This window comes from Alosa sapidissima, chromosome 19 (genome assembly GCF_018492685.1).
Source record: "Alosa sapidissima isolate fAloSap1 chromosome 19, fAloSap1.pri, whole genome shotgun sequence".
Classification (NCBI taxonomy): domain Eukaryota; kingdom Metazoa; phylum Chordata; class Actinopteri; order Clupeiformes; family Clupeidae; genus Alosa; species Alosa sapidissima.
The window spans coordinates 4,422,212-4,433,753 of record NC_055975.1 but is presented as its reverse complement, the minus strand read 5'-3'; the positions used below and the strand labels follow the sequence as shown (position 1 = coordinate 4,433,753).

Below are 11,542 nucleotides of genomic sequence, written 5' to 3'. Positions count from 1 at the left end.
TCTAACATTAAGAAGATCACTGAACTGGCTACACCAGTGTTCAGATTTCAATATTTAAAAGCCTATATGATCTGCTCTGCATCTCAGGACAGCTTGTGATAGTAACTCAGACCTTACACAATGTCTACAAATCTCGATGGGAGAAATAGGCTAGGCTACCATTGATTTCAATAATAAATTGTGATAGAAACACTAAACTATCACTAAACTAACTAAGTATGCAATCAGAAGATTACTTTTTGGAGTTGAATTGTAGGCCTACAAATTGCACAATTAGGCCAGCACAGAGCCGCTCTGTGCCAGCAGGTGGAACGCTGCCCCCCAGTGGAATGAGGAAACTGAAATCGTTTGTTGACGTCATTACGCAAAGCTTCCGTGTTTACCACCCTGGGTTAATCACAAACTGAAAGAAGTGCAACTCAGAGTATGGGAAACGCTATGTAGCTGTGTACTTATAATAACGTTACTACCTGCTGAGGATTTATCGTATTTGTTTTAAATCAATCGATTGGAGTGAATAGCCATCAAACTGCTCAGATTCCGCGTCTGACGCAGTGTTTAGGTTGAATAACGTTACTCAAGTCGGGTGACATCCAATTAGCTAGCAGCAATGATGGCGTCGAGCTACAATGCTAAAGAAGAGGACGGTCATCATTCAGGAGCCGTAGGTCCCGGTGGAGCAGGTGTCATTAAGAGCAAGAAGCCCGATAACACGGCGTTTAAACAACAACGATTACCAGCTTGGCAGCCAATTCTGACAGCTGGCACTGTCCTCCCAGCGTTTTTCGTGATCGGGCTGATCTTCATCCCTATTGGCATTGGCCTCTTCGTCACTTCCAACAACATAAAAGAGTTTGAGGTGAGCCCCGTGTCTTTGGTTATCCAACCAAATAATTATTTTTTGGTGAATGTCAAAAGTTTTCGTGTCCTCAGTTCTGCCACTTATAAGACAACAGCTCATGCACAAGTTTTGAATATTTCAGATCGACTACACAGGAGTAGAGGAGTCCAGTCCTTGCTATGTTTGCTCTTTCAATTACACCTGGAATAATACAACTCCCTGCCAATGTTCGATTCCATTCTCTCTTGACCAACCATTTGAGGTAGGCAATCTTGTGTTGTTTGAGTATTTTGAAGGCTTTATCGATCACGCAGTTATATAGGTTTTTATAGAATTTATATACTTTTATTTTTTTTAATGTGATTTAAGTTATTACACTATGGGTTACATCTCACACTATAGCAAAATTATCTGTGACATTGATCTGTACCTGATGCCCTTCTTGTGAACAGAACAAGAATAACATTGGCTTTCATCAAATATTGATTAGACTTACTTCTAAATAGCTTTTCATTGATTACACTTTCACCTAAAAGTGCTTTGCCTTGTCCTATTATTTCTGTGCCGCTTTTGTGTGGACAGATCGATAGACTATTTCAATATTTGGACAAGCTGTTGAAAATGTAATCTCACTGTACTGGGTGTGTGAAGAACTTGATAACAAAAAACACCAACATTGTTGTGTGGCAATAAAGTATCACGGTTGATTATGTGTTCTTTCAGTATGCTTCATTCTCCATTGTAATACAGAGTATTTGTTTTGGTGTACAGTAGTTGTAACTGTGCTACAACTATTGTGTACTGTTTTCATTGTGATTGTAATCTAATTGAAAATTAGGTCTACCCTCAATGACTTTTCCAGAATTAGAGGTTGAATGGATCGAGAATTAAAGGTTGAATGAATGAACGTATTATTGTGTACTATTTGCTGTTTGCCAGTGCAGCTACAGTGATTGTGCATGTCATTGATGTTCATATTTTCTCCAGAGCAATGTCTTCATGTACTACGGCTTGTCCAACTTCTACCAGAACCACAGGCGTTATGTGAAATCTAGGGATGATAGCCAGTTGAATGGTGATAAAAGTTCATTATTGGTATGTACAGTTTGATGTCTTCTTTGATTGGTTTAATTTGTCCTGATGGCAAAAATATTGTACCACAAGAGTATGTTTTCATATCCTTAATGAAACTGGGAAATGTTGTTTTGTTTAAGAAATGAAATTTATTGGGAAATCTACATGTATGTATTTATACCTTTCCTCTTGTTTTTCTAGAATCCAAGTAAGGAATGTGAACCTTACCGCTCTAGTCAGGGATCACCCATAGCCCCTTGTGGTGCTATTGCTAACAGTCTCTTTAATGGTAAGATAATGTTGTATGATTCATGATTTTATATTAAGAAATGACAATGAACTCTGTGTTTTACTTGTGTTTTACTTATTATTATTAATCAGATACCTTGGAGCTGTTTTACAATTTTCCAAATGGTACTAGCATTCCCATACCATTAGTAAAGAAGGGCATTGCTTGGTGGACTGACAAGCATGTGAAATTCAGGAACCCAGGAGGAAACAACAACAATCTAACAGCTACATTTGCAGGTAACCTGCCTTGTGATATGAAATCATTATATGAGCATTAGATTGCTGATGAAGACAGAAAGATTAATTTAATTGTTAATGTTATGCATATTTTATTTCAGGCACAGCCAAGCCTGTCAACTGGCGGAAACCTGTCTTTGAGCTCGACCCCAGCGACCCTGACAACAATGGCTTTGTCAATGAAGACTTTATTGTGTGGATGCGCACAGCTGCCCTTCCCACTTTCAGAAAGCTTTACCGCATCATCCAGAAGAAGAAGGACAACATGATGCCAACACTACCCAGAGGAAACTACACACTGAACGTCACCTACAGTATCTTTTTACATATATTGAGCATCAACTTGAAAAAAAATGTGTATATGCACAGTCAAAAGATACAATTCATAAGTCATGAAGTATGAGTAAATGTGTTGCAGGTGTGGGAAATCAAAGGCTGTTTATTATTATTATGTGTATTATTCACAAGTAGGGCGATTGTGGCAGTTTAATGTTACCTATATGAAAATACTGTGTGTTATACCCTGGTGACGAAATACTGCTTACTCTTTTCTAATTGGTTAACAGATGGTGTTAATAGAATGACTGCTGTTTCATATAATTGCCTCTGAGGTATACACAAACATGTTTTGGATCTCTTTTTCAAAGTTTCAAAGCTATAAGCGTCATACTTAATGTGCCCAGTTGTTTGTTTAGTTACATATACATCTTTTCCCTTAATAACATAATCCCAGATTACCCTGTGCGCAGCTTTGAAGGCCGTAAGCGTATGATTCTGAGCACCATCTCCTGGATGGGAGGGAAAAACCCATTCCTTGGCATTGCTTACATCACTGTAGGCTCTGTGTGTTTCTTCTTGGGCGTGGTTCTCCTCTTCATTCACCACAAGTACGGCAGCAGGAACAACAACGCAGACATCCCCAACTGAGAAGACATCACCTGAGGTGCTCACGCACATTCCTGTGTAGCTGCTGAACCCTTGCATGGACTACTGGCTTTCCCATTGGCTCATTTTCTGTGTAAAAAATTGAGTGGTGCTCCAAAGTTATTTAAGACATTAAATCCATATACATTGTCAAGTGTATACAAATTATTTCATACAGAGGTCAAATACTGTATAACGTATAGGGAAATTAACCAACTGAAATTTTGGATTATTATTGCAGTGCACAGAATTTAGTGCTCTTAAATTATTGCTGGTGATGTCATTCTTTACAGAATTCTTTATTCAGTTTCAGAATAAGTATTCAGTATTCTTTAGAGATACCGTCTGCTGTGTATTTTACTTGACAAGTAATTTTAGGGCCTAGTTTAATCATGTAGTTACAGTATCCTGCCAAATATTGTTGGATTGCAGTGGCAGTTTGTTTTAAAAAGCTCTACGGTTACAGATACAGCATCGATCTCAAAATCAATGCCCTAAGCAACACAATTTAGTATTTTATACTTGAAACCAGTTACCCTGATTTGACCAAAATTGTTATGATAATCTATGCCACACTCTACTACAGAATATATGCAGTGTACCATCCCAATCAAAATGATTGTCTTTAACTCAGAACTACAGATTGAAGGATGTTCTTGCTTTTCCGTTCCCTATGTGTTGTCTTGTCCAACTGAATGTAATGAGTGTGGTACTGGTAGCTTAATATAAGCTATTATTCATGTACATTTTGCAGCCATAACCTGAAGCAAATATTTTCATTCATTTTACATAGGGGTTGCACATTGATGTCAGTATGAATCACACCTGCTTCTTGCTTAGTTTTGCTTCTTTATGTTTATTGGATCAGATTGACCTCATTATATCTGACATTTCATATGCATGTTGCAGTTTTTGTTTATGTATCTCATCAAGGGCTATATTTATTTCTCTCTTGTTTTTTATTTTGTTATTTAACATTTTACACTCTTTGTTGTATTTATTGTGACCAGATCATTTTGAATTGATAATCATTCATTGTTGTGTTGGATGATCTTATTTGTCTTGTTTGTTTTCACTGGTTTGAAATAACCCAAATGTAGTATCATAAAAATGCACTTTAAAATTGACATACATTTTAAAGCAGTACCTGGGGATTATTTATTGTATGCTGTTGCTTACACTTTCTTTTACAGTATCTAGCTAAATATTTTGTCAAAATAACAAGCACAAACATATGAGGCAACTGTAGACCCCTTCAAAACTGGATTTGGTATTTGAGCCTCCCCAATTTTTTGTCTATTGACAATTATATTGACATGTTGTCTATGCATGCCTAATTCTGTGATACAGCAAAAGTCGGCCATGTGAGCCATTAGATGTGCATAGATAGGCATGTGCGCTGAGCTTTGTAGACACTGTAAAAGAAAATGTAATCATATTTTTTGTAATAGGACTACACCTTGATTTTTGACAGCTGGAGATTGCTAAAATTAATAAATGATCCTGCTTACTCCACATTTCATTGTCTAGTTTTAGTGAGCGGTTGCACACCACACCTACCACACATCACAGCCAATCTGCTGGATCTTGGGTTTGGTAATACCCTTCAAAAAACGGCAAAGAAAAAAATGGTTTCATGTGAACTGATGATGGGACTTTGACCAAGTTTTCTCAGTGGAATTATCAGACAACCCTGCAAAAGGGATGCAAATGGGAGAATGACCCAAGGATGTCTTAATCCATGACCTTGAAAACATTTAATACCCATAATGCATTCTGTCATTGTAAACTGCCCACTATCAAACTGTAATGTTTGAGTGTGAGAGCATGCACACAAGATAACTCCCTACTGCACCTTATTGATGAACAAGCATACTCAAGAATATTATCAGAGACCCCAGTCATCCCAACAATAGCCTCTTTTCTGTCTGGGTTACCGCTGCCTGAAAGCCAGCACTGAGAGACTGATGAAAAAGCTGCTATCCACAGCCTATCCGCATCTTGAATGAGGACTGAGATGACAAAACCTCAATGCACTAGTTATGCACATCAGCTTGTATCACTTAAAGCTGCAGTTGGCAAATCTGACAGATTGAAGGGACTTAGCCAAAATTTTGAATGTTTACAACTCTCATGCCCCTCCCCCACTACCACCGAGCACCCTCTCATCGAGTTTGTGCTCGTCAGTGCGCACCAGACTGTGATTGACAGTCAGATCTCACACAGCCCTGCTCTGATTGGACCAGAAGAACTGTGGATTTTTGCAAAACAAATAACAGGCTCTAGGTGGAGGTAGAAGTGCAGGTTTTTTTCCTAAAACCGGCTGATTTATGTTGTTCTGTCGGAGCATAGTGTCGGTTTCAGTGAATATGATCAGAAAAATCTTGCCAACTGCAGCTTTAAGTTGTGTGAGATGAAAGTGAAAATAACAATGACTGATTCAGTGAAGACACAATTTAAAGTTTCATACAGGGAAAATAGTACATACAGCAGACAGACTGTCATCCAGGCCATTGAGAACACCAGCTTAATCATTAAAACATAAATCTGCATACAATTTATACCACTAGATGTATCTCAAATATGACCACTGCTCAGTCCTGCACATTCTCTTTTGCTTGGCTTAATATGCAGCTTCTTACAGTTACACAATATAGTAGTAGTAGGTAACACTCAAACAGCTTACAGCAGGGGTCTCCAACAAGGTGCCCGCGGGACAGGGGCACCTATGAGGCACCCGCAGCGCACTTTCTGAAAATAGCCAACAAGTCGCCTGCAGATCACACTCTTAAACATCCTCAATTGGGATTTTTTTTAATAGATATTTAATTGTAAACTATACATCTGTAACATTAACTTAATATTGGTGATACCTTACAAAGTGTAACTGGGTTAAATTTTAGCCTTTGGCTCTGAATCTTTAAACAACAACGGAAGCAGAGCGCATACACACTGCTCGCACGCATAGACAGTAAAAGAAAAAAAAGCTTGCTCGTCTGGTGTAGCCAATGGAAGCATATCTTTGCAAAAGTTCTGTGGCTATTCTGTGTTTGTCCCATACGGTTTGTGCGTGATTGTTCAAGGGCTGAAAAACAATTGCTTTAGCTCACGGGCCCTTTCTCCTCTGTAGTAGTAGAGGGCTTGTATGAGCTCTGGAGCTCTGTCACGGTCCTGTGACTGTCCTGTCCTGTATAAAACGTTTAGAATTCTGTTTTAGACAGTGGCTGAGTGTCACAGGGCACTAACAGGACAGGGCGGTCACTGGACAGTGGCTGGGTGTCTCAGGATAACAGGACAGGACAGTCACAGGACAGTTGCTGGGTGTCACAGGACACTACTAACAGGACAGGACAGTCACAGGACAGTGGCTGGGTGTCTCAGGACACTACAACAGGACAGGACAGTCACAGGACAGTGGCTGGGTGTCTCAGGACACTACTCAAGACAGTGGCTGGGTTTCTCGGGACACTAATAACAGGAAAGGACAGTTTTTGCTGCTACTACATTTCCTTCTCATCGATGAGCTTTGAAAAAAAGCAGGTGTAACCTTAGATGAACTGCTGTGCTGAAGTTGGTATGGGCAGGAAATAGTTATATTTTGATAAGATACAAATAATTTTACCATTTTACAATTTTACTCAAAGGGGCCAAGTCTGATTCAAGTCTTGAGTCAATAGCATGGAAGTCGAGTTGGAAGTCATTTCTAATTTTGTCAAGTTGAGTCTGAAGTCATCAAAATCGTGACTCAAGTCGGACTCGAGTCCAAATGTAATTCAAGTCCACACCTCTGGTCATTACGTAATATCAAAAACATATTTACAACATAGTGCAGGGGTGTCAAACATAAGGGGCCAGATCAGACCTGCCAGCACGATTCATGCGGCCCCCCAGATGTTATGGGTAGGAAGAGAAAATTAGAGACCTGGGTTTCCTGTGTATAGGCAGACTACCCAAGGAGGCCAAGGCTAGGGGCCTACTTTTCTGCTTGGCATTCATTGAAGGGTCCAGACAGGCTTTTTGGTGCTTATCAAAATGTTTAGAAATGTAGCCTAGGCTATATAGGCTTATACTGGGCTTAAACTGCTTTACAAGTGGCCAAGTGAATCCACAACATAAGCCCACAACATAAGCCTAAATATGTTTTTGAACACTAAGATGTAATAACTGTTGCCATATGGCAACACCATGCAGTAGAGGGTTACTCTACTGCATGGTGTTGCCATATGGCAACAGTTATTATATCTTAGTGTTTCTAATTGGTAGTAACACCAAACCTATATTTTATTATTTAAAAGTTAAGAAGGGGACTTTAATTTTTGTATGAAAAAAATAATTGTTAGGTCACATGACTATGATATGTTGTTAGTACTTCACATTTCTACAGAGATGTACCTCTGTGACCACCACCACTCTCTGGACTATGTTAACATGAACAATTTATCATTAAAACAAGTTTATATATAATGAGTTTTCTGTAAATTGGCAAAATATAATTATGGAATCTTTTTATGCCCATTCAACTGAATGACATATACAACAGGATTACATAGCACTAGGATACTAGGATGTAATTACTAGCACTAGCACTAGTTTACAACTTTTGACAATATTTTAAAGTAAAAAAAAACATTATTTACACTTTTATTTGTAATTCCAGACATATTGGAGTATTATAAGATAATGTAAATGTTTACCAATTTGCAACTTATCTGTGGAATAAGGTCCAGATATTAGTGACTGGAGCGGTAAGATGTATTTTGTGTTATTGTTCACTTTACAGTCCACTAGACATGTTTTTAAAAATAATTTCTGTTTCGGATTTTGGAAAAGATAAAAGCACATTGTTGGCTTATCCACCAATGAAGTGTCAGGATTAGCTATACTGCAGCAAGGAGGAGAACAACATTGATAGCGGATAGAGGCTGCAGTCACCCATTCTGGCCCTATGGCTACAGTTTTAGTACTTTACAGGCCCAAATTCAAGGGTAAAAGGGGTGACCTTTCTCTCCTCTCACTATAAATGGTGTAAGAAGTGGGCTGGCTTGCTATGGAGCCATCCAATGCATGCCCAGGGTGTGCCTGTAGTATAAACCACACCGGGGACCCCTAGGTTAGGTTGATCCTTGTGTGTGGGCCCTAGATATGGACGAGGCATGACTTTAGATAGATAGATAGATAGATAGATAGATAGATAGATAGATAGATAGATACTTTATTGATCCTCAAGGGGAAATTCAAGGGTCTCAGTAGCATATAGAAATAACACACAACATGCACTTACAGCAGAAATGGTAAACATAAGTATAAGTATAAACATATAACTAAACTCCACTGTACAATAAAGACAGTAGAAGATAAGACAGATAAGAAAACTAATAAAACTAAATACTAAATACACTATATAAGTTAAATTAAGAAAGTCCAATGTGCTTGAGGGTGATCAAGCATAAGACGCTTGTAGTGACAGGGCCGGGACTGGTGAGGTGCTAAAGGGAGTGAGTGTCATGGTGAAGGTGCAAACAGTTAGTCCAGTCATTTTAAGCCAAAATAGAGGTCAAGGTTGAACAAATTGCAACACAAGCAAACTTAACTGATTTTGAATCCTCAATATGTCCTGAGTAAGGGAAAAAAAGCCCCGAAGAATCCCAATAGGGGAAAGTTTAGAAAAAGACCCAAATATACCCTATTCATGCGCCTATACAGTATTTTTCTCACGTGAATAGGGGAAAAAAATTACCCTTCACATATCACCATGAAAATTACTGAGTTGATTACTTACATCAAGACAAACAAAAAATGTATTATAAGTTTTTTTGAAATTGTTTGTTAACATGGGCAAACAGGGCATAATGTAATTATAGTTAATTTGTATAAATACCACAACGGAGCTAATAGTCCAGGCAAAGGTCTGACCCAAAACTAATTGCAACAGAATTTATTTTCACATTTTTATATTTCAATTGGTGATCTTTACACCATAGTAAAAGACCAGAAAATCCAGTTATAAATATGTTAAAATGAGGGTTGTTTTATGCATTATTCTTCAGCAAATACTGACAAAACTGTAATTAGAATGTTGTAGAACACATTCTAAAGAATATCTGACCCCATCTAACTTAACATGGAATTTTAGAATCTTGCATTGTTGAGGAATATTCTTTTATTTTCAAAGAGTGAATTTCTTTGGCTTATTTCAGACTGGTTTGTTGCAAAATTGGTGTCTATTTTTACATTGTGGCCCTTTGAATCAATGGAAATGGTTGTTGAATCTTTAAATAGAGCCAAGTGGGTTTTTGCATGTAAGTGTTCCACAATGTGTAATCTGTACAAACACATAGTTAGGCATTATTCAGCCTAGGAAAGTGGTTTTGGTGTTTACATAATCTGATTTAGAGGTCACTGAAACATACAGAATATCACACTAAAGTATCAGTCCATCATTTTGCAAGTCTTATAGTAATTGACCTCTTGCCCAGGGGTTGACTGATATACTGTCTGTCCAATCAGAGGGGCCTGTATGATGCCCCTTTACTTTGCACATTTTTTGTCTAAAACAATAATCGGACAGCACAGTATGTTTATGTTAGTGAATGCAGGAAAATTGTGAAGGCAAAGTTGAAGATGGACATGATCATGTCCTAATTCGACAGAAGGGTGCAGATAGGATAACTGCAGTTAGCCTCCAAGTGACTCTATTGTTGTGACATCTGGCAAAAATGCTATACTAATAAATATAGTTTAAGATTAATAATTAACAATGCATGCCTATGCATGGGTCATGGTTTTACCAAAGTCATTAGAACAATCAAAACTATACATATTCTAAAAGTATATGCACTGTACATGAAATATAGCATCAATCAACTTATGTCCCATCTTCCTCCATACCATGCATAACACATACTTCTCTATTCTGTATAGGCGAATCAACAGCTGATACATTTTGGCCTGCACTATTAAGGGAAACAAATGAAACACCCTAAACTGTATATTTTCTGAAAGCATATACCCTCCGGAGGAGATATAACACCCTTTAAGACATTTCCCATCTTCGTCTATGCCATGCACAATACATTGCCCTCTATTCTGTAAAGGCGAATCTAGTGTAAAGTGGATACATTTTGGCCTATACTGTCCAGGGAAAACAAATTAAACACCATAAACTATATATTTTCTATAAGCATATACCCTCTAGATTATATATAATACCAGTTAAGACATGTATTATCTTCCTCCATGCCTTGGACAATTTGTTTGTCAAATGTTGCAATTAGTTTTGGGTCACTATACATTAGCTATACATAATTACATTATGCCCTGTTTGCCCATGTTAACAGACAATTTCAAAAAACTTATAATACATTTTTTGTTTGTCTTGATGTAAGTAATCAACTCAGTAATTTTCATGGTGATATGTGAAGGTTAATTTTTTCCCCCAGTAAAACAGTAGTGAAAACATTAGGCTGTGTACAATAGTAAAACAGTAGTAAAACAGTAGTAAGCAGTAGTGGGCAGTCAGTACTCAAAAAACATGGACATGGACAGGGCAGGAGAAGTGTGTCAGGGGGATGTGTGAAGGATATGTCTCTCTGTGTGTACAGTATGGATTTGCACGCTTTCTGAAGATTGTGCGGTCTAAGTGCAGCTGAATATGTCCTCTGACCGCGACAGAACCCTATGAATATGGGAAATGAAAGTCATCACAATGTGCATCACATTGCAGCAAACTTGTTGAGTTGCAGATACATTGTCTTACTGGTTTAGACACTTCATGTGGTTTGAGTCACGATGTTGTCAAAACGTTGGTCAGCATGTTTTCCAAAATCAGATTTCGACAGGTCATGAATCCATGACCAATGATTCTATCAATAGTAGATAGTAGATATCAATAGTAAGTCTATCAATGTTGAACCTCAGGCCACGCTTATCTGTGCTGCGCACAACAGTGCCCCTTGTGGAGATATGCGTATAGATGTAGAGGTGCGCAATCTGCGCATATTCAAAGTCTGCACACTGTTTGAAAACAGTCGTGGTGGGTGTCGACATCATAAAATACAAAAAGCAGTTCTCATACAAGTACTTTTGATAGCTACTTTAGGATTTTTCCTGTGTACGATCACTGCGTAACACAGATTTTATATCACGTGAGAGTCACCAGACAGATGTTCACATGAC

General features: G+C 38.1%; 1 protein-coding gene across 1 annotated transcript; it reads left to right on the top strand.

Moving 5' to 3' along the window:
- The first annotated feature begins 370 nt into the window (after positions 1-370).
- On the top strand, positions 371-4,884 carry tmem30aa (transmembrane protein 30Aa). Its single transcript, XM_042072859.1, has 7 exons — positions 371-859; positions 984-1,103; positions 1,829-1,936; positions 2,117-2,204; positions 2,297-2,443; positions 2,545-2,757; positions 3,177-4,884. Exons 1-7 carry the CDS (start codon positions 611-613, stop codon positions 3,368-3,370), a joined length of 1,119 nt encoding a protein of 372 aa, XP_041928793.1. The 5' UTR covers positions 371-610; the 3' UTR covers positions 3,371-4,884.
- Positions 4,885-11,542: the final 6,658 nt, after the last annotated feature.